At 39.9% G+C, this 24,238-nt stretch overlaps 1 protein-coding gene across 3 annotated transcripts in view; it reads left to right on the top strand.

Annotated features, from left to right (window-relative positions):
- tmem131 (transmembrane protein 131) overlaps positions 1-23,186 on the top strand; it is a 202,805-nt gene extending 179,619 nt beyond the window's left edge. For all 3 annotated transcript variants that reach the window (XM_043692263.2, XM_087988350.1, XM_043692264.2), the window contains 10 exons: positions 1,495-1,670; positions 3,402-3,547; positions 3,634-3,752; positions 3,862-4,017; positions 5,066-5,225; positions 7,281-7,402; positions 7,535-7,646; positions 9,036-9,148; positions 20,268-20,437; positions 21,957-23,186. In XM_043692263.2, the coding sequence (XP_043548198.2) occupies positions 1,495-1,670; positions 3,402-3,547; positions 3,634-3,752; positions 3,862-4,017; positions 5,066-5,225; positions 7,281-7,402; positions 7,535-7,646; positions 9,036-9,148; positions 20,268-20,437; positions 21,957-22,247 (1,565 nt within the window). In that variant the 3' untranslated portion in view covers positions 22,248-23,186. The remainder of the gene's footprint in view (positions 1-1,494; positions 1,671-3,401; positions 3,548-3,633; positions 3,753-3,861; positions 4,018-5,065; positions 5,226-7,280; positions 7,403-7,534; positions 7,647-9,035; positions 9,149-20,267; positions 20,438-21,956) is intronic.
- The last annotated feature ends 1,052 nt before the right edge of the window (positions 23,187-24,238 follow it).

Genomic DNA, 24,238 nt, shown 5'->3' with positions numbered 1-24,238 from the left:
TCAGCTTTCTCCCTCTTTAAAATTGCAGCAAACAAGTGTCCGACAGTATTTTCTAGGAGAAAGTGAGGACTGCAGATGCTGGAGATCAGAGCTGAAAATGTGTTGCTGAAAAAGCGCAGCAGGTCAGGCAGCATCCAAGGAGCAGGAGAATTGATGTTTCGGGCATGAGCCCTTCTTCAGGAATGTTCCTGAAGAAGGGCTCATGCCCGAAACGTCGATTCTCCTGCTCCTTGGATACTGCCTGACCTCCTGTGCTTTTCCAGCTACAACAGTATTTCCAGCTTTAAAGTTAATGTGCGTTTGCATTTTGGCACAGGTTCCTTTTCACTTTGGCAAGAATAGTCACTGAAAGCCAAGCTCCAATGACAGGTTGGTTGTTTACAGGCCTAGATGCAATTGAATGAAATGGGTGACAATGCACTTGTTTCATTTAGCACCAAATTGACTATTGATCTTTGCAGGAAATCTGGCTAAATTCCAACAGCTGTAACATCTATTCACTATGTGTATTTGAAAGAAAAGGAGTTTTTCCAGCAATCCAAATTTGCCAAAGTGCCCTGGGGAAACTACAGGGCATAGCTATGCAATTGATTTGATGAAAATGAAATGGAGTTGGGCGTGACACGGCATGCTCAAAAGGTGACTAAAGATTGCTTTCTTTTCGTTATGGCCGTGTAACATGCCTACAGCTTTCTAGTCGTTTGTAGACAAGACTGAGTTGCTGGTATTCAAAACTACCATTATTAGAATATGGCATGGTTGTTCAGTTTTGAGAAATCTCTCGTCTCACTGCATACCGTAGATATTGCTGGGGGAAAAAGAACTCTTGTTATTTCTATGACCTGTTCTGAACTGGGAAGGATCAATCATCCATAATGAATGGTGTCTAGAGTTGCTAATAGATCAAATAGCTGAAAACTAGCTCAGCCTCTTAAGCCACTTCTGATTATTGGAAAGTAGTGAATTTATTTGGCCTAAATCACCTTTCTATCAACTTGACTTTTATTTGTAACTGCTAGCATGGGTTTCTCCAGGTTTGTAATTTGAGCAGTGTGCTACTTTTAAATAAGTTTAAATGCTAGCTGAAACTCCTAGCACACCAACAAAAACATAAATCTACAATGAGTTTAGAGTTGACTGTTCATTTATATTTGGTTTTTGCAATTTTTTTCATATTGAAGTAATATTAAAAATATATTTTTGCCCCTTTGACCACTCACCAGGGACAAGAAGATCAATCTGCTCTTAAGTGGCTCACTCCCATTTCTTCGGTCTTGTTTTGAGCCCAAGTACTTTGTATTTACTGCTTTTCCTGGTTTGCCTGTAGGTGGTTGGAATAAATTGAATCCTATCATGGCATCAGAGTACATTTATGCCGTGCAAGTCTGTATAGTTGGCATAAATCTATCTAGGATCCAAATGTTAATCTAAGCCAACCGATAATGACTTGAATCTTGTTGAGTTTTCTTCTGACATTATGAATTTTCTTCACAGGGAGAGTAAAGTTACAGCGCAAAACTAAAGCACAGAAAAAACGTGAAGAAAAGGATAGAGATAGACGGGTAAAAGGGAAACCACAGGAGGATGAATTAAAAGATGCAGATAATGATGACAGCTCTTCCACCACCACTGAAACATCTAATCCAGATGTAGAATCACCCCTCAAGGAGGTTGGTTACTTGCAATATGAACAATTCTATCTTGAAGTGGCGAAGTTCTAAAAGTTTAACATTTTCCTTGTCTTTCCTGAAATTCTATTTCATGTGATCTGTTCCAGGCACATTGAGTTAATTCAACCCTTCTCAAATACTGTGGCTTACATTGGAAGAAAAATTATGCCCTTTTTAACAAAATCTTTACTATTGCTGCTTTGGGCATCTCCATTTACTGCCTCGTGTCAAATTCAATTTTACCCTTCAAGATCCTCTTCAAGAGATTCCTCTTCTATCTGTCACTTCCCAGAATCTCTGACCAACTTCTCCCATAATCTGTTTGAATCACTCGATTTAAGTTTCCATCTTTCTCGACACTAAAGCAGCCCTTTTCAAAGTCTCAAATGAGATTCTTCTTGATGCAGCCATAGTTGATCGTTAATTCACATGCTGATCTTCAACTTTCTGAAAGTATTATGCAACAATCAACCCCCCCCCCCCCCCCCCCCCCCCCTGCCACACACACACACAGCAGGACATTGCTCTGGTCACTTTGGCTGCACTTCTACAAATAGGAATAATGTATTTGGCTTTGTGGCTGTCTCCAAATATGTGCCTGCAGGATATATCCCTGAATTCATTGTCTTCATCTGTTCTGCATCTTGTTGATCTCAGGCCAGCTTCCAAAGGTGTGCAGATACAAGTCTACTTTTCCATTTCTTTTTACTCCTTCTTTGTGTTCATTTGTGCATAATGTCCATGAATCACGACTTGCTGAAGGTCAAAGATGTGAAGTCTGAGGCTCTTTGTCTTCAGAACAGGAACAAGCACTAACTTCATGTTTTCCTCCCTGCTCGCAAGTTGCATTGTAGAATGTATTCAGCCTTTTTTAATCCTATAGGGACCTGCAAATTCTGAAATTGAAGCAAAATCAGAAAATACAGCATAGTGTTTGAAGATTAAATAGCTTAATAATTGGATTTAAATCTTTCATAAGTGGAAGATATTTCAGATGAGCAGTTTATAAGAGAACAGTGTGAAAAGAGCAATTTTTAATAAATCAGATGCACAACATGTAGGGAAAAATGAACAGGAGATAGTTAAATGAAATGATAAAAATGCAGGACAAAAGCTGCCAAGTGATGAGAAGAAACATGGTGTTTTTCAAGCTTAGGCAAGCTTTACTACAGCATTTTAGAAGACAAAAGACAGATGTTAATACACATGGGATGGAAAATTGAGAAGTGGCAGGTGGTTTGGGGCTCAGCCACACTTGTGATAAGTGGTCGACTAATCTGTCTTTAGTCTGTTTGGTGTAGAAATTGGATTGTGAGCACTAAATTCATCATTTTAGATTGGAGGGGAAAAAAACAATTGTTTTCAGCTGGAAAGCGCTGTGGAAAAAGGCAGATTAGCAGTTATTGCATCTCCTGTACAGTCAAAGGAGATTTAAATATTGGAAGAGAAGAACAAATTGTGTGGATGACATTAGGATAATTATTTTGACCACCTTGTCTATGGCATTGCTTCATGCACCAGTCTTGAGCTAGCCAATGTAGCAATAGAAATGAAGAAAGCAATGTTGAACTCCAGGAAAGTCAGGAAAATTGGTTATTGAACAAAGGATATGGAATTACTGGTGAATTATTTGATGCGTGTTTCAAAAGGTCGGGATGGAATAAAAGTACTGAAAGTTTTCACTTCAAATTTACAAACCGAAGTTGACCAGCTTTTGATTTTTATCTTTAGTCTCCAGATTCAGATAAGAAGAAAGGGAAAACGGTATTGTGTATCAAAGAGAAAGATGACGCAGATATGTTCCACGTCTTAAAATCTAAAGGAAAGAAACCAGTAGGAAATGTCAAAAAGGAAACCCAGAATGACATTAAGTCAAGGTAAAGCACTCCTAGCATCAAAATAAGAGTAAATGTAATTGGGTGGCTTTCTTTTGAAGTATTAATTGGGTCTTTTTCTTTTGAAGTTCGCTGGAATTGCCATATACTACTCCATTAGAGAACAAACAACGCAAACCCTTTCCTGCCAAAATAGTATCATCAACCTTGACAAATTGCCCAAAACTAAGGAACCTGCCAAAAAGAGGTAAGGGATTCATGTGCATGCTCTGTGCAAATGCATCGGATTGATAGTGTGCAATTTATTTTTGATGTGGAAAGGTTTTTGTGAACTAATTGTCAGTTTTTACTTTTAGTGCCTGGTAAATTAGTAGATGGAAGACCCTCACCACTGGTAAAATTCCTTTCAAGTGGTTCTGGTCAGGAAATGGGAAATAGCAGCAGCTCAGAGGGTGAAAAAGACTCCCCTCCACCTGAATGGGATATTGTACCTATACCCAAATCTAGTAGCAGTAAGTGACTATTTATTCGGCTCCGTGTTTTGAAAGTATGGGAATAAAGTGCTAGGTCAGATTTTCTTGTATTTTTTAAATCAAAATGGTGCTTGGTGCCTCTATAATCAGCCAGTTATCAACAAGTGAAGATTTCCTCGATCTGTGTCAATCCTTAAAAACATGAGATTATGATGAATCTGAGACTTGAAGTACAGATTGTGCACACTTGGTGTAATCTATACTTTTGCAGTCCATAGTTCAGAGCCTCAATTTTTGTATCTGAATTCTAACTGTGATATAATTTTGATGTACATTCAATTGCCATTTCAGAGCCATGAGTAGGTTGCATTGGTATAAATCATGCTGGAAAAGCACTAATTATTAGTAACAAAAAGGTATTCGTGGAAGGCAGCATGGTGGCTCAATAGTTAGCACTACTGCCTCACCGGGACCTGGGTTCGATTCCACCCTTGGGCAACTGTGTCAGTATGGAGTTTGCACGTTCTCCCCTTGTCTGCATGAGTTTCTTCCAGGTGCCTCCATTCCTCCCCAAAATCCAAAGATGTGCCGGTTAGGTGGATTGGCCATGCTAAATTGTCCATAGTGTCCAGGGATGTGCAGGTGAGGTGGATAAGCCATGGGAGATGCAAGGTTACAGGGTAGTGGGATGGGTCTGAGTGGGATGCTCTTTAGAAGGAGTATGTGGACGTGGTGGGCCGAATGGTCTGCTTCTACACTGTAGGGATTGTAGAAACCTTGCAGATTTTAAACTGTTAATTCTATTCTTCCTAGTGATTTTGTTCTGGATGTTTAAAGCATGCTCCATGCTTTACAATTGTAAATAATCATTTTAAGGAATGTTGAAATCTTTAAATTATATTCTAGTATTCGCACATAAAATCGAAATAACTGCATATGTAATGAGGTTATCATTGAATAATTTGAGTATCCCTTCAAAAGTTTTGAAGGTTTATCTGTCTGAGACAGTATTAACATTCAATGTCTAATCAAATGAACTTTGAAATCATTTTTATATTATTGAGCACTTACTGTTAACAATTTTCAGGTTCAGACAGCCTTCAACAGCTTTCCATTCAGACTCTTCATGCCGATGTCTTCTTGAAGAGACAGAGCTCACCTATGCCTGGGCCACCATCGCCCCCACCTGGAACACCTCAAAACTTGATTTTTCGTGCTCCCAGTTACAGTAGCATTGTCAACAATAGGTATCGTCGATTGTTCACTAAATAAAACTAACTTGGGAGCAGTGAAGTGGCGCTTTGAACAAAGAGCGAGGTCCACCTGTACCTCAGCTGGAATTAGAATCAATCAACACTTTTGCTGTTACTCTGAACCACGTGCTAGTTATCTAACCAACTGAGCTAACCGCCCTCTGTTAGGCATGTTTATCTCTGTTATCCACAAGCCTCTCCGTAAGACATTTTATCTCCAATACTTAAGTCACTTAAAAATTATTAACAGTTGTTAATCCTAACCCTGCACACTGAGTTGATTTTGAAAATTAGCATGATGAATGTGAGAACGTGTATAGTTGCATTTGTGTAATGCCTATTGAGTTCACGAGGCACCTTTTTTAAAAGTATTCTAAACTCAGCTGTATATAAAAGTACTTGGTTAAACAAAACTATTTATCCATCTATTACAAAATTCCCCTTGAGGAACCTTTAGAAATCTTTTCCAAGGCACTCATCGTAGAAATTCAAACAAAGTTCCATTGCAGACTTGGGAATCAAGAGGGTATTTTTGCTTTGCCCCTTGATTCACCTTTGGAATGTGAGCTTTGCTGTCAAAACCAGACTTTTTTTCTTTGCTGGTCCCAAGTTATTGCTGAAAGTGGTTATGAGCTGCCTTCTTGAGCTGTGGCAGTTGGCACACCCACCAAGCTGTTAAGGAGGAATTTTGGGCTTTTGACCCATTGAAGATACAGTAATACAGTTCCAAGTCAGGATGGTGCATGTCTTAGAAGGAAGCTTACAGGTGGTGATATTCCCCAGTATCTGCTACCCTTGTTCTTGAGGGTTTGGTTTTGGAAGGCGCTGTCAACATACTGCCCCTTATATCCTGGTGATGAAGAAGTGAATATTTTAAGATGATTAATTGGCTTACTATCAAGTGGGCTATTTTATCTCTGATATATCCCGCATTCTAAATGTTTGAGCTTCACCCTTCCATCACATCCCTGATTACAAAAACCTGTAAATTTTCAGACACGAGTCAGGAGACAAGTTAGCTTTTGTCCACTCTCTGACTTGTGCTTCTCACCACATTATTTAAACATCTGGTCCAGTTCAGGTTCTGGTCAATGATAACCCTCAGTATGTTGTTTTGGGGGAATTCAGTGGTGGTGATGCCATTGAATACAAAGGGAGATGTTCATGACCTGGCACTTTTTTGGCATGAATTTATTAAGAACAGGTGGTTACCTGGTAAACTAGTTAATCATTAAAATTTAACCTGTCGATTTCACTATTTTGTAGATCATACAGCGACTGACTGTAAGAATCCAATCTAATGACAACTAACCCTATCTCATCAGATTTAGCTCATTCACTAGGTGAATAGTCATTGGAAATGGAAATTTTCCTGAAAGTATTTTTTTTAAATCATTATCCCATAACCTTATGTCTAAGAATGCTGGTTAGTGATAATTGAATTAGGTTTAGTAGTAATAACCTTCCTGGAGTTAATAACTGTCCTGTTGAATATGTTTATACATTGCCAGAGAACACTGTCAAATCCACAAATTTAATAATTGTTAGAGTAGTGTTCTGAAATTCTGTTCAAACTATTCAAGCTTGATTTAAAAGCAACTATTGCTAATTTCTGAGAATTAACATTTTGAACAGAGATTTATATCTTTTATTGTTTCAGAATGTTCCAAAGTACTTCACAATTGATAAAGTCCATATAAGTTAGTCATAGTTGTAAGTTGTAGTTCTAAACATTTTGAAAGTATAGAAAGTGTATGTTCCCAAGACCTTTGACATTGTGACTGAAAATCACTGAAAATGTTTTGATGATTAGAGGTGTAAAATGGGTTGTACAGGAAATTAGCAATTTTCTGCTGCACCATTTCAGAGAAAATTAACTGCTGTTTAAACATTTTATACTTGCATGTTTTTCCATGCATTCAAATGTATATTTTGCATGTGCTTAAAAATTTGTATACTAATTTTAGCAAGGCATAGGGTTTTTGTTTAATACTATGCACATTTTGTTTTTTTTTTGGAATGTATTAGAGTTATCTTGTGTTGTTGCAGTGATGCTGGTATTAAACCAGTGAACAGTAGCAAATCCAAAATTGTAAAATCAGCATCTCTCCCTGGAAAAAATGGCAACCCTACCTTTGCTGCAGTGGCAGCTGGCTATGACAAGAGTCCAGGTAATAACTAGTTTATCAAACTCCTGAAAATAGAGCGAAATAGTGGAACATTTCCATTCCTCTTCCTTTAATAAGCCACTAATTTAGCAAAGACTAAATATTTGCTTCATAAAATATTTTATGTACCTGCAGGCAGCAGCAGTTCAATGAAAACACCTTTAACTAAAGCAGAAGTCTGTGGCAGTATTCCTACTCCTTTATGTAATAGTGTGGCTTCCTTTGACAGTGATGAGTCAGACACCAGGTGAGGGATATTATCTGTACCATAACATGGGTTCTGGGATCTTGAGCTTTAAGGTAGCCAGGAAAAGCAATCTTGTTTCTTGACATTCTTTTGACTATTTCCCTTCCAGTTAGTGTTATTGAGTTTCAATTTTTAAAGTTAAAATACAAGCCTGTTAAAGATTCTAAGTTTATTTTCTGATAGACTTTTATTTCTGGTGAGGCTGTTTTCAAAGTGACTGTGCCCTTAGACAATTCAGGCACCCAGGCAAATGGTCTGGTTGCATGGGTTCAGATCCTATCGTGACAAGTGGTGGAATTTAAATTCTATTAATAACCATCTAGAACTAAAAGATGATGTCAGTTAAACTAACTGAGACTAGTTTTTCTTTTTGCCAAAAAAGCAATTTGGACCACTAATATCCTTTTTCAGGAATGTAACAGCCATCCTTAAATGATCTGGTCTACATGTGACTCTGGCTCAGTCATAGAGATGTACAACATGGAAACAGACCCTTCGGTTCAACCCGTCCATGCCGACCAGATATCCCAACCCAATCTAATCCCACCTGCCAGCACCCGACCCATATCCCTCCAAACCCTTCCTATTCATATACCCATCCAAATGCCTCTTAAATGTTGCAATTGTACCAGCCTCCACCACATCCTCTGGCAGCTCATTCCATACACGTATCACCCTCTGTGGAAAAAGTGGCCCCTTAGGTCCCTTTTATATCTTTCCCCCCTCACCCTCACCCTAAATCTGCCCTCTAGTTCTAGACTCCCCGACCCCAGGGAAAAGACTTCGTCTATTTGTCCTATCCATGCTCCTCATAATTTTGTAAACCTCTATAAGGTCACCCCTCAGCCTCCGACGCTCCAGGGAAAGCAGCCCAGCCTGTTCAGCCTCTCCCTGTAGCTCAAATCATCCAACCCTGGCAATACCCTTTGTAAACCTTTTCTGAACCCTTTCAAGTTTCACAACATCTTTCCAATAAGGAGACCAGAATTGCACGCAATATTCCAACAGTGGCCTAACCAATGTCCTGCACAGCCGCAACATGACCTCCCAACTCCTGTACTCCATACTCTGACCAATAAAGGAAAGCATATCAAATGCCGCCTTCACTATCCTATCTACCTGCAACTCCACTTTCAAAGATCTATGAACCTGCACTCCAAGGTGTCTTTGTTCAGCAACACACTCTAGGACCTTACCATTAGGTGTATAAGTGCTGCTAAGATTTGCTTTCCCAAAATGCTTGTTTAACGTCAATGCCCTCATATTCACTACAAAGGCAACTAGGGATGTGCAGCAAATACTGATCTTGCTAGTGATGTCACCCTGTGAAAGAATTTAAGAAATTGAAGTTTACTTTTGTGCAGCTGATAGCGTTCCATTTTGTTTCAGCTCCAGTTTGTTGAGTCCGTGCAGTATCAGCACCACCAGCACTACTTCAGAGTTTGCTCCTCCAAACTCATTTTCAGCTTTTGGACCTAGCAACTCTTTCAATCTTACTGGAGGTAATGCATTCAAACTAATGAATAATCTGTACATTGGGAATAGAGGGAAAAGTGGGTCAATTATATGAAGCATCTGTGTGTTTTCTTTTCATGCATGCCAATGCTCCTATCTTAACTGTCTGTGTGGAGTTTGCACATTCTCCGTGTCTGCATGGGTTTCCTCTGGGTACTCCGGTTTCCTCCCACAGTCACAAAGATGTGCAGATCAGGTGAATTGGCCATGCTAAATTGCCCAGCATTAGGTGCATTAGTCAGAGGGAAATTGGGTCTGGGTGGGTTACTGTTCGGTGTGGACTGGTTGGGCTGAAGGGCCTGTTTCCATACTGTAGGGAATCTAATCTAATCAAAATGGTGACCAATGAATAAGAATGTTTTAAAAATTCTGAAACTTAAACCTGGAAAAATAGTGTAAGCAAGTCCTAAATTTTAAAGCTCGCAACTTAACAGGCTAGAATCCACCTTAACTCACCAGTGGCTCAGTGTTTATCCAGTAATTAATTGGCCAGATGTAGCAGACTTTTACTGGTTTCGATTTGTTAACCTGCTGATCTCAGTCACAGCATCATCATTAATCTTGGCATGTCAAGTGAAGGACAGCAGGTAAGGGTTACCTTCTCTTGTAGCAAGTGCACACATTGACGTTACAGCGGAGTTCTACTCTGTGGTCGTTGGCTGACTTCTCCATGCTTTTGCACAAGTAACAGACAGCTTGCAAGAGAGGAGAGTAAGCAGTGTGATTTTACTTGGTGGCATTAATGCTGTTTGATCAGTAATAGAGCTGGAAGGGGACTAGGGAGACGTTGAGCCATCTTGTAGAATAGTAAACATCAGTTTCTTAAAATCAGGTGTATTTCTTCTGTAAAGACTTGACCTTGGCATAGTTTCTGTCCAAAAGCCTAATGTTAAATAAACCATGCATTTGTTTAAGGTTGCTAAATAACACCTTGCTATACAGTTCCTAATATAGGACAACATTTTAACTTACTAAACTGATCAACCTTTCAGATGGTACTGAAAAGGGTGATAATTAGGATGTACTTGGAAGAAAGATTTCAAATGTACCTGTTTAAATATTTTACTAAGAATGGTAGCTTTGCATAATATAAATAGTGCAGTGAAATCTTGGTTCATAGTTATCCCTCAAACCCTGGGAATGATGAGGCCAGACTTTGGCGTCTTGGTTGTATATTTTCTTTTTGATCTTGTGACAAGATAATTCAATTTGACTAAAATGTAACTCCTTTATTCTGGTAAACATTCCTCTCAAATTTAAATCCACAACATGTGTGCAATTGGTATAAGTCATTCCCTTTTTGATATTTTAAAATGGAATTTTGCTGCTAGAGTGCCACTATGCCTTGAGCAATGGAGGTGACTGCAAAAGGCACAAGTGTGCCCTCTGTCTTAATACTGCAGAAATTGCAATATTCTTCTCTATAAAGAACATAATGGGTTTAAAATGGATAAAGAACCTGGCCTGTTTGAATTATATTTAAGGTCATTAAGGGATTTAATGAAAGAGGGGCCTGCAGTCAGCAATGCAGTGAGGCAGGCTGGGAAGAGGGGCCTGCAGTGAGGCAGGCTGGGAAGAGGGGCCTGCAGTGAGGCAGGCTGGGAAGAGGGGCCTGCAGTCAATTCTTGGTGGGTGGGGAGAAAAAAATGACATCACAGCAAGTCTCCAAGTTCATTGGTATTGGAGAGGGAGTATTTGAAGGCAGGATGGTCAAACCAAACTTCAGACCTGACACGCATGCTAGTTTATCATGTGAGTACAGTCAGTTCTGATATAATGCGATAGCTCCATGCTCAAGTAATTCCACTTGATAGAAAATCGCGCAGCAGTCACATCATTTAAACTAATCGGGTCAGAATCTCATTTATAGCCAATATAGGTAAAGAAAGTTCAGGTTCAACAAATAACGATCTAAATTCTTCAATCGCATTAAAGGCAATTCATGTTGAAGAGACATGTGTTATAGCAGAACTGACTCTCTGTTAATTGGTTGGAGCCTGTTATGTTCTCGAGTTTTACCATTGTATATGCATTAATATAAAAGAAAACTGAATAACAAATTAAATACAAACTCATTAAGATCAGCAGTACAGCTGTTGTCAAAGCTGTAGCATATGGAAGCTCAACGGCACCATTGTGATCCAGGGCAAATCAATTTCAATAAGTCTTTGAATTTTGAGCAGCTTCTACTCAGCACTTGAGCTGGAGGCTGAACTAGATGCTGCAATGGGAGGAGGAGTGGTATCTTGATTATTTGTACCAGGAGACAATCGCAACTCAGGATATTCTCATATGGTCAGGCATAGGAGGTCTTCACTACAAGTGAGGCAGACAAGGGACTCCAAGAACAGGAGTACAGTATGTCAGCCTTTGCACTACAGGTTTGAGATATGCTCTAGATGAAAACAGGATAGTGGGATGGATGAATTAAATGACAGCATTGCCATGGTACAGGAAGCCATTCAATTGGGGTGGCCGGGGGGGGGCGGGGAGAGAGAGCCAAAAGGAATGCAGTGTTAGTAGGGGACAATAAGATCAGGAAGATTCACATTGTTCTCCACAACAAAGCACACGTGTTCAGGCGTCTGTGTTGTCTGCACAGTGTCAGGTTTCAGGACATCTGTCCTGGGCTGTAGAAAACCTGCCATCGTTTGGGAGGATCCAGGTGTCGTGGTCCTTGTTGCTCTCTCCCCCTGCCAAGGGTCGAGAGTTTTTACAATTCCCATCTTCAAAAGACAGCGAATGCAGAAGTATTTTTTAGGCAGGAATAGATAGGTAGATTCTTGATTACCAAGGGGATGAAGGATTATTGGGGGTATGCAATAGTAAAGAGTTGAGGTAAAAATCCAGGTTAGTCATGATCATCTTGAATTGCAGGCCAGGTTCAAAGGGAGAGTTACTTAATCTTGTGTTTGTGTTAAATAGGCAGACTCTCTGTATGCCATTAACTGTAACTTTCATACTACTAGCTCAGAAGCGTTGACATTTTGAAAACAAATAATAATGTATTTTCAACTTCTGTTCGAACTTTAATGGAGACTGGCATGTTTTGGAGGTTAGTTTGACATGTTATCTGCCTGACAAAAACAAGTGAGATATTTTGAAAGCCTCTGTGGATTGCTGCCAACTTCCTACCATTTCACTTCTGGAATCTCTTGCTCAAAAGTGTATCAGCGGCCAGATGACTGCTGTCTGCTTTCTTTTTCACAGTGATGTAGTTCAGATCCAAGGTAAGGTTAAGAATGGTGGAGACTGTTATTCTTTGTGTAGTAGGTGTCATGGTGCGCACCTTCAATGAGGCTGCGCAATAATTATCTAGTTGGGAATGGATACATGGGAAGCATGATATAAAAGCAGGTTGCAGGATGAGTTGCTTTTCCAGAGTGCATCTTTGGAATGTGCATATTTTAATTCCCATTTTGAAAAGTAAATTCAAATTCTAACAATAATTATGCGTCGTTGAGAGAATCTACCAGGTGTAACGGCCTAATGCTCAGAAATGTCTTTTTGCGAATTTAGTTATTCCTCTAGATGAGGGAACGAATGCTTACATGTACATGCTGCTCCAAAGAAATTATAATAAATTTATAACTTTGTCATTGCGTAAGGTCAGTGTATCTTGATGTAATTGGATTTCCTTAAAAATTCTGCTTTCTTTTAAGTGTTTTCTGAGTGGAGGGCTGAGAGTCAAATTTCACTCCGATACAGGAAAATACAAGGAAAGAAACTACTGTTTGAACTGTGAATCAATGTTAGTTGGACATTTATAAGTCAAAAGTTTGTAGATACCAAATGGTGCAGTTAAAGGCACCTAACAATGAACATTTTATATTCATTTATAATAACTTTGCAATGTAAGAAGAAAATTTACTGAAGCATGCAGCACCTGAGGTATTAATTAGTTATTTTGTAACCAGTATGAATTGGCACTCCCTAGTGATGTGTGTAGTAGTTCTGGCTTATAATTACGACTTGTAATCAATGTCTTTTAACTGTGTTCTCTAGCTTTCATTTTAAAAGATAATAAAAGGTTATAATTTTTTAAAAAGCTGGACATCTGAAACTAGCAGAAAATACTGGATGTGGATTGCAAGTCGACAGAAATCTGGAAGGAGAAATTGGATTTTATATTTTGCGTTAAACCTGTAGTAGAGAACAATTTATAATATAGTATAGAGTGAGACATTGGGATTAGGAGTCGACAAGCAAAGAGCATTGGGGAGGGTCTGTAATCGACAGGAGGGCTGTATAACGAAACCAACTGAAGCAAATCTGTGTTGGTAGAGAAACTGTGTTGGGAAAATTTGATGAGATTGAAGGCTGATAAATCCCCAGGGCACGATAATCTGCATTAAAAGTTAATGAAGTAATAAGGAGTAAATAAATAGGCCCTAGAAATAGTAGATGCATTAGTGATCACATTCCAAGATTCTTTAGACTCTGCAGGAATATTCCAGTTTGGAGGGTGGCTAATTTTTAAAAAGGGAGGCAGACAGCAAAAAGGGAATGATAGACCAGTGAGTCTGATGCCAGTAGTGAGGAAGATGCTGAAGGTCATTATCAAGGATTTTATAGCAGAACACTCGGAAAACATTGGTAGAATCCGATACAGTCAGTATGGATTTAGGAAAAGGAAATCGTGTTTTACAAACCTAATGGAATTCTTTTGAGGATGTAACTAGTAGAGTGAATCTGGGAAGTCAGTGGATGTGGTTTGTTTGGACTTTCAAAAGGCTTTTGACAAAAAGTCCCCCAAAATATTGAGTAAAATTTCAAAGTGCTTGGGTTTGGGGAGCAGTGTATTGGGATGGATAGCAAATTGGACAGCAAACAGCAACAAAGTAGGATTAAATGGATTTTCTCTGAATTGCAGGCAGTGACTAATGGGATACCACATGGATCAGTAAGAAAACCCTAGTTATTCACAATGATGACTTAGATGAGAGAACTAAATGTAATATCTCAACTTTTGTCAATGGAAGGCTAAGCTGTGAGGAGGATTCTGAGATGTTGCAGTTGTGATTTGGACCAGCTGAGTGAGTGAGCAAGTGCATGGCACATGCAGTATAATGTGGATAAATTTGAAATTATGCATTTTTTGGAGCAAAAATAGGAAGGAGGATTATCATTTTGGCTGAACATTAAGGGGGGGGGGGAAATGTTCAAAGAGTCTGAAAATACAAAATGCTGGAAATCACAGCAGGTTAGGCAGCATCAGTAGAGAGAGAACCCTCTATATGGATATGGCCTGATCCATTGAGATTTCCAGCATTTTTTTTTGTTTTTAGTACAGATTCCAGCATCTGCAATAATTTGCTCTTACATAATGTTCAGCAAAACCTGGGTATCTTGTGCACCAGTCACCGAAAGGAAGTGTGCAGATGCAGCAGGCGGTGAAGAAGGTAAACTGTATGTTGCCCTTCCTAGTGAGAGGATTCACATATCATCAGAACAAAGATGTCTTGCTTTTTTAATTTCAAAAATATACTTTATTCATAAAATTATTTGAATCTCTTTACAGTTGATCATGCCATTCTTGTGCATGCATTACATTGCTTTACATACAGACATCAAAATTTATTTTTCCTATATACAAGTCTGTTCATTTACTATCCAGCTCCTCTGTTGAGGCATCAGAGGAGCCTAAATGATTGGGTGGGCCCCCTGTTCTTCTTAGGCAAGCAGATGTTACCCGGTGGTCTTTCCCCACCGCACCTTGGCGGCAGCTGCCCCAAGCTTCAGCACGTCCCTCAACACGTAGTCCTGGACCTTGAAATGTGCCAGTCTGCAACACTAAGTCGGGGTGAACTCCTTCAGCTGGAAGATCAATAGGTTTCAGACCGCCCAGAGAGCATCTTTCACCGAGTTGATGATCCTCCAGGTGCAGTTGATCGTCTCGGTGTGGGTCTCGGGGAACAGACTGTAGAGCACAGAGTCCCGTGTCACGGCGCTGCTCGGGATGAACCTTGACAAACACCACTGCATTCCTCTCCAGACTTCTTCTGCATAGGTACATTCCAGAAGGAGGTGTGTGACCGTCTTGTCTCTCTTTTTTTTTTCCCCCCCCATTCCACAGCCGCTTCGAGGGCAGCGGCGGTGCGGCTGAGAGTCCGGGCGTGCATAAAGGGTCTCACAGGCAGAGCCCTTCTCACCACCAGCCACGCCATGTCTTGGTGCTTGTTGGAAAGTTCTGGCGATGAGGCATTCTGCCAAATGACTTTGACCGTCTGCTCAGGGAACCGCTCGAGAGGATCTGCACTCTCCTTTTCCTGAAGGGTCTCAAGGACAGTACATGCTGACTACTTCCTGATGGACTTGTGGTCAAAGGTGTTTTTCTTCATAACCTTCTCCACAAAGGACAGGTGATACAGAATGGTCCAACTACTTGGAGCATTCTGCAGCAGCGAGGCCAGGCCCATCCTTTGCACCACTGGGGACAGGTAGAACCTCAGTACATTGTGACACTTGGTGTTTGCGTACCGGGGATCCACGCACAGTTTGATGCAGCCACACACAAAGGTGGCCATCAGGGTGAGGGTGACGATGGGTGTTTTTTTTTTTCCTCTCCTGTTGCCTTGTTGCAATTATGCAGGGAATTGATGAATATTGTGTGTAGTTTTGGCCTCTATCTGAGGAAGGATACACTTGTTTTAAAGGGTATGAATAGAAGGTTTATCAAATTGGAATGGCAGGACTGACATGTGAGGAGAGATTGAGTTGTTAGCATTGTATCCACTGGAGTTTAGAAGAATAAGGAGTATATCATAGAAACCTGTAAAATTCTGACAAGACTAGATGCAGTGTGTTTCGGGAGGGGACATAATTTAAGGACCACTGAGGAAACATTTCTTCTTCCACAATGGCGAGCCTTTGGAATTCACTACCACAAAGAGTTTGAATGCCAAGCATTGTTTTCACTGTGGTAGATTTAGCTCTCATGGCTAAAGGGATCAAGGTAAGGGGGAGGGCAGGATTTGGGTGTTGAGCTTGATGATGAGCTGTGATCATGTTGAATGATGGAGCAGGCTCGAGGGGTTGAATGGCCTACTCCTGCTGCTATCTTGTGTTTATTGACAAAGGGGTATGATGGTGCATGTTAAAAGAGCCAATAGGTAGAAACAATTGGGCCCAGGCCAAGTGCTAATGGCAAATACAGAACCATTTGAATCTATTTAAAATAAAATCGAGAACTGCAGATTCTGGAAATCTGAAACAAAAACATGTACCTAGAGGAACTCAGCAGGCCTGATGTTGCCAGACATTTGTTGTTGAACTTGATGTTGAGGCTGTGACAGGTTTGATCAGGAGGTGGGCTGATGTGCTAATTTTAATTTTCTGGAGTTGGGGAAGGAAATCAAAATGTGAAGCAGGAGCTAGCTAAAGCACACTCCACCTTTTCTATGATTTGATATTAAATAGTCATTTAGTCTTTGAGAAATCGCTACATTCTTTCTACTTGTTTTTTTTTTAAAAATGGAAATGTACTGTATTCAAACATCCATCAATCCATTAGATAGATTAGATTAGATTACTTAAGTGTGGAAACCGGCCCTTTGGCCCAACAACTCCACACCAACCCACCGAAGAGCACCCACCCAGACCCATTCCCCAATCCATATTATTTAATTCTCATCTTCCATCAGGGGTCCTCTCTAGTGTTATAAAAGAACCCAATTTTTTAACAACCTCATTTTAGCCTCGAAAGCAGCATGTAAACCATGCATACATATCCAGCTCTGCAAAATAATCAAGTCCATTATGAAAGAGTAACATTGACATTTTTACTATAACATTTTTTAAGTATAACACTTGGACAATAGCTTGTTTCATCAAAAGGTTGGCACTGCTGCCTCACAGTGCCATGGACCCAGGTTTGATTCCACCTTTGGGTGACTGTCTGTCTGTGTGGAGTTTACACATTCTCCCCTTGGCTGCATGGGTTTCCTCTGGGTGCTCCAAAGATGTGCAGGTGGATTAGCCACACTATATTGCCCATAATGTCCAGGGAAGTGAAGGTGAGGTGATTAGCCATGAGAAATGCAGGATTACAGGGAAAGGTAAGGGGGTCTGGATGGGATGCTGTTGGGTGAGTTGATGTAATCTCTGGGTCAGTTGGCCTGCTTCCATACTGAAAAAGATTCAATGAATAAATTGTTATTCTATTCTAGTACATATTGTGGATGTGCAGATATTTTTAAAGTAATGACTGAAGTGATGAATAGAATGTTTGGCTATTGTCCATTTTGTTTCTCATTGATATTGAAATTAGTTTGCGGTGTTTCCTGCAATCGTGTAGCCAAATTCAAAGACCAGACAAGATATTTTAACAATTCTGTGCGTGTGCAGCAAAATAGAAACTAATTGTTTTTAGTGACAAAATGTACTCATAATGGGTACTCATAATGGGTACTTCTAAATAATTTCCACAGTAATTAATTTTCAATCAATACATTAAAAGGAATGGCTTTGTTTTAAATACCATTGAATTAATGGGTTGAGTGCTCTAGTCTTTGTGTGGAGCTTGATTTTGCAAGTTCCGAACCAGGGTTCATAGTCAAGATATGAGGTAGGCTATTTAGGCCTGAGATGAGAATTTTCTTCACCTCGCCTGTGGAGTTCTGACAAATCAGTTGAGGCCAAAACGTTAAACACTCTCTGAAGAGTTGTGGATAGTCCTTAAGGCCACAGGGCAAATGTGAGAGCAGGATATGGAATTGGATGATCGGCCATGATGATGATGATGAATGACACAGCAGGTTTGAGATGCTTATTTCTGCTGTCTTCTATGTTTCTATGGCACCCACAGGTGAGAAAGCTAACCTTTTTTTTAAATGCCCTTTATAGAGCGTGGGGAGGAAGGAATACTTATCTTCCATATTGAAAGAGTAGGCTTTAAAAAATGTGCTGCTGCTGCTTTGAGAATATACCCTTTCTTTATAACAAAAGTAGAAATTGCTCAAAAAGCTCAGCAAGTCTGGCACCATCTGTTGAGAGCAAACCTTTTCTGGTCCAGTGACCCTCCTTCAGAAGTTTCTGCCTTTACCATTTTTCAAGTCAGTTTGTTCCAGATTTCCCATTTCTTCCCCCCCCGTGAACATTGTTTCCCTCGCATTCCTTCTAAACCACCTGCCCCTTTAGCTTAAATCTCTGGTCCTTAGTCATTGATCTTCCTCCACCATGAAATGTTTTTTTCTGTCTACTTTGTGTAACCCCAGTCTGTCCAATTTTTCTTCAAATTCAAGTTCTCCAGCCCAGGCAACATCCCCTGGTCAATGTCCTCTGCACCTTCTCCAGCACAATTACATCCGTCTTATAATGCGGATTCCAGAATTGCAAACAATTCTCTAGTTTTGGCCTAACCAAGATACTACTGTTCATCATGAATTCCCTTGCCTTGCTCATCCTTCCCTACTGCATCACCTCGTGCTTATCTGGGCCTAATTCCATTTGTCACTAATTAGCCCAACTGACCAGCCCTGTATGTCCTCCTGTAATCTAAGGCTATCCTTCTTGCTGTTTACCACCCCACTAATTTTTTTGTATCATCCACAAATTTATTGGTCAACCTTCCTAATTTCAAACCTAAATCATTTTATATGTGCCACAAGCAACGAAGGCCCCAACACTGATTCACGTGGAACCCACTGGACACAGGCTTCCAGTCACAGAAACACCTCTCAACCAGTCTCCTCTGCTTCCCGCCATCCAATTTGCTAAGTTTCCTCTATCCTATAACCTTCGCTATTAATCTTTTATTAAAAGACTTGCTGAAGTCCAAGTAGACTGCATTGAATAAATAAATCTACACACCTGATTACCTCTTCAAAAGCTGGTCAGACATGACCTCCCCTTATCAAAGCATGCTGGCTATTCTGGATTAATCTCTACTTCTCCAAGTACAGGTTAGTTCTGTCCCTCTGAATTGCTTCCATACACAAGGTGCACTTAACTGTTCTATAGTTTCCCAGTTTTTTTGCTCGCTCTCTTTCCCCCTCCACCCCCTTCCCCTTCCCCTTCACCTCCCCTCTCTCTCCGGAGTTATAACATTAACTCTAGTTTCTTCTCTCCGATAATGCCAGATCTGCGGTTTCCCCAATACACTTTGTTTAATCATTCATTGAATTAGAACGGGAGAAGATTCAGTGGAGCACAAATATATTAGATTAGATTCCCTACAGTGTGGAAACAGGTCCTTTGGCCCAACCAGTCCACACCGATCCTCTGAAGACTAACCCACCCAGACCCATTTCCCTCTGACTAGTGCACCTAACACTATGGGCAATTTAATATGGCCAGTTCTCCTGACCTGAACATCTTTGGATTGTGGGAGGAAAGCGGACACCCAGAAGAAACCCACGCAGACACGGGGAAAATGTGCAAACTCCACACACAGTCGCCCGAGGCAGGAATCGAACCCGGGTCCCTGGTGCTGTGAGGCAGCAGTGCTATAACGGCCTTGCCATCGTGCCGCCCCTAAATACTTGTATAGACCCAACAAGCCAACTGATCTGTGTCTCTACTGTACATTGAGTAGGAACCCCTTCTTATATTTAATGAAAAAGGCATTTGCAAAATAGCTTAAGCTCAGTAAGCTAGTGAGTGAGCACAAGTGGGAAAATAAAGTATGCTAGTTGAGTCAAAGAACCATATGTTAATGCCACTATTCTTTTGCTTCACACAACTGCACCATTTCCCTTGTTGTCAATTGTATCAGAAGGTAAGATTTTAACTGCAGAATTGCTGCAGTCTCTATGTTCCTGTTGTATATATTTATTGTATGTCTTCATAATTACAATAATAAACCTTTAAAATTGCCTACCTGAATGAGAGGAAGGCACAAAGAGCGGGTTTTCTTTTTACATTATCACGCAGCAGTAAGTCGATAAAAAGGTTTTAATTTGGACTGGCTTAACATTCAATAGAAATTAATTTAAAATGATAAAACTTTGATTTAAATTTATAGATCAGTACCACATTTCATAGTATGCACAAATGATATTCGTGGGTTTTATATTAGCTGCCCATACATTCTAATTGAGTGAGTTCCAATAATTCCAGTATTTTATGCATTTGTTTAATTTGCATTATTCCTGCATTCTGTTCTAGAAGTCTTCAGCCCTCATGTACTTTCAAGAGCAACCTTTAACCATCAGGAAGTTGCCCAGAATTGGCCAGATTACAGTTCTGCTTCATCTACATCCATTTGGGATACCACCTCACCTGATGCTCGAAATACCTGGCCATCTAACACAGTTTCTCCAACTCATTCAACTTCGGTAAGTATTGGTGCACAAGAAATGGCAATTAACATTTTTTTTAAAAAATGGACAGTACAGAAGTTCAGGTTTATCCCATAAATAATCGTAGTTAAAATATAGGGGAAAGGGAGTTTATGAAATTTTGTCAAATATAGGTATTTAATTTTTATGCTTTCTTTAAAAAAGCAATTATTTTGAAGCAAATTACTTGTTGCAGATACTTCATGTCTCCAACCCTTTCTATGCCCAATTATTTCCAATAACATGGAATACATTGTGGGAAATATGGAAGTGTTTAACAAACAAAACAAATAAGTGGCAGTTATCTGAGGAAAGGTCCTAGGGAGTGTTTCTGAACAAAGTGACCTTGGAATGCAGATTTATAGCTCCTTGAAAGTGGAGTCAAGGTAGATAGGATAGTGAAGAAGGTGTTTAGTATGCTTTCCTTCATTGGTCAGAGTATTGAGTACAGGAGTTGGGAGGTCATGTTGCGGCTGTACAGGACATTGGTTAGGCCATTTCTGGAATATTGCATGCAATTCTGGGCTCCTTATCAGAAGGATGTCGTGAAACTTGAAAGGGTTCAGAAAAGATTTATAAGGATCTTCCCTGAGTTGGAAGATTTGAGCTATAGGGAGAGGATGAACAGGCTGAGGCTGTTTTCCCTGGAATGTCGGAAGCTGAGGGGTGACCTTATAGAGATTTATAAAATCATGAGGGGCATGGATAGGATAAATAGACAAGGTCTTTTCGCTGGGGTGGGGGAATCCAGATCTACAGGGACATAGGTTTAGGAGTGAGAGGGGCAAGATATAGAGGGGCCTAAGAAGCAACTTTTTCACAGAGGGTGGTTCATGTATGGAATGAGCTGCCAGAGGAGGTGGTGGAGGCTGGTACAATTGCAACATTTCAAAGGCATCTGGATAGGTATATGAATAGGAAAGGTTTGGAGGGATATGGACCGTGTGTTGGCAAGTGGGGCTAGATTTGGGTTGAGATATGTGGTCGGCATGGACAAGTGGACTGAAGGGTCTGTTTCTGTGCTGTACATCTCTGACTGACTTGAAATTGATTGATCACAACAGGAGAGTGTAGAAAATAAATGCATTTATCAATTTTTGCTGGCTGGAATGATGTTGGTGAAGGTTAACAGGATAGATTTGCAGGTTCTGTGCCAACTGAAATAATCTGATCTGCCAGTACAGGCATTTAATGCTGCAATGCTTGCTGCTATCAAATACTCCCTTTGTGGTTTTACTTGGAGCACATGAAAGAGTGCCTGAAAATTTAAGTATGATGCAAAAATGCTGGAAAGGTCTTTTTCCTCAGAGACTGAATAACAAATGGTGTGTCATCTTTGGATTACATCAATGTTTGATTTCATAATAGGCTGGACCTCAGGATGCCTAGTCTAGTGACATTACCACTGCATTATCACTAAATGTGTATGAAAGGTTTTTTGCTTGTATAACAATTGCCAAAGGATTTCCAGTAATGTTTTTAATAATTTAATGTGAACCCTTGTCTCCTCTCTTAGTCAATCCTTTTGGGTAATTCCACCAGCAGTCTTTGGTCTACCACTCCTTTCAGCAATCCAATTTGGTCCACTAGTCGAGACAACAGCCTTCCTTTTTCCACTCCAGCAAGCAACAACACAATGGCGAATGTTGATCTTGTAGGAGGAGAAAATACCGCTCCTGGCCTAATTGATGACCTTGTACGAATGTTTGACCCATGGAAGAATCTTGACAATATTTGGAGACCTACTCCAGGGCGACGAAGCTCTGACCCCTGGTCAAATAATGCAAATTTTCCTCACGAGAACTAATCTACAGGTGTTCACCGCTATTAGTGATACACAGAACCTGATTACAAATACAGTATGACACCGCTTAAAGAGTGAAATTGATCAAGCTGAGCCTGTAGTCCAGAAACCTTTCACTCAAGTTTCTTTGCACAACTCCAGCAGATGTTTAATCAGAGTTGCACAAGGAAATTTTGGGGCAAATGTTCCTGATAAAGGGATCCAGTTCTCAGCCATATCTAATCACTATTTTCGCTTCTTGCCACACGATTATGATTCATATCTGCTATAAACAGTTCCTCAATCCTGACTGTAATTATGGTTTGTATGAGATTTGTTACAGTTGTAACAGAGGCTTTGTTCATTATTCAGGTCGAAAGAAGAAAATCACTGAAGTATTGTCATCTTCCTCTATTCAGTGAAATGCATCTTAAATTTATTTTCAGTTTGGAAAATAAAAGGGAACAAGACATAAGAATTTTATGCGCATCCCTTTATATAACATCCATATAAAGCATTGTGATGTGTTTTTAAGAAAATGGAGAAAGGTTTCTCTCCCAGTATTAAGTTCCTCTGTTTTTGTGAGAAAAAGAATTAATGGAACCCTTTGTTTTTAAAATGCAAAGTGGGTGTTTTAGAAATGGGAATGTGTTGGTAAAACAATAAGTTATAATTATGTATCCAGCATTTTGGCTTTCATTTGTATTTAAAAGGGCAACAAAAATCAACAAGATTATGGCCGAGTATAATGAGGAAGAAAGCTGTAATCACAGTTCCTTTTTGGTTTTCTTTTTCTGTCATCATAATGTGCTCCACAATGTGTGCTGTTGGCTGTTAACTCTGGCAGCAGCATGTAGACCTAAACTTTATGGAGACAACAAGATCCCCCTTTTGTGTTCTTTGATTGAAACACAATTCTCTTGGTTGTATTTTTTGAGATAAATAAAGTTTTTCAGAAACTGATCTTTTGGATCTGGGTTAATTTATTTTAAAATGAGTCAGGATGTTCAAATACTTTGTTATTCTGTTGATCCAGCACATTGCAAACTTAGCACCACTTTATGGTGATATGATAGATCTAATCTTTTTACAAAGCACTGTTCCTTAATCATTTCATGTTCCATATTTGTAAAAGTCCATTCAGTGTGCGCGCTGGGCCAACATTCGTTGCCCATTCTGAATTGCCCAGATGCTAGTTAAAAGTCGGCCATATTGTGGATCTGGTGTCACATGTCACAGACCAGGTAAGGATGGCAGTTTCTTTCCTTAAAGTGAACCAGATGTGTTTTTCCTGATGACTGACAATGATCATGATTAGATTTTTTTGTGTTCCAGATTTTTTTTTTAAAAAATGCCACAGTCTGTCATAGCAGGATTCAAACCCAGGTCCCCAGAACATTCCATGGTCTCTAGGTTAATAGACTAGCAATGATACACGAGGCCATTATCCCTCCTCCTTGCTAATGGGGTGGAAATCCGTAAACCTGGCTTTTTTCTAAATAAACATCATGTGTTTCATTCTGTAACACTTGACTTCCAATCTACTCTAGATCTGTTTTTTATTCCCTACAATACTTCTGTCTTCATCTGGTTCCAAAGATTTTTTTGTCTATAGTAGTTATGATGTTTCACAACCAAAATGATTACTGTCATACTAACTCACTGACATTTTCAATTTCCTTTATGAATTTAGTTTGAATTAAAGTGTTGCTGGTTTCCGAAACTATGCAAATTCACTGTTTTAAGGTTTGGTCTCATAGAACATAGAACATTACAGCGCAGTACAGGTCCTTTGGCCCTCAATTATGCGCAAACCTGTCATACCAATCTGAAGCCCATCTAACCTACACTATTCCATGTATATACATATGCTTGTCCAATGACGACTTAAATGTACTTAAAGTTGGCGAATCTACTACTGTTGCAGGCAAAGCATTCCATACCCTTACTACTGAGTAAAGAAACTACCTCTGACATCTATCCAATAACTATCACCCCTCCATTTAAAGCTATGC

Source organism: Chiloscyllium plagiosum, unplaced genomic scaffold (genome assembly GCF_037043375.1).
Source record: "Chiloscyllium plagiosum isolate Xiang-an unplaced genomic scaffold, Cpla_swu_hap1 HiC_scaffold_6, whole genome shotgun sequence".
In the NCBI taxonomy this organism is placed as follows: domain Eukaryota; kingdom Metazoa; phylum Chordata; class Chondrichthyes; order Orectolobiformes; family Hemiscylliidae; genus Chiloscyllium; species Chiloscyllium plagiosum.
The sequence above is the reverse complement of the archived record's forward strand: the minus strand, read 5'-3'. Positions and strand labels throughout refer to the sequence as shown.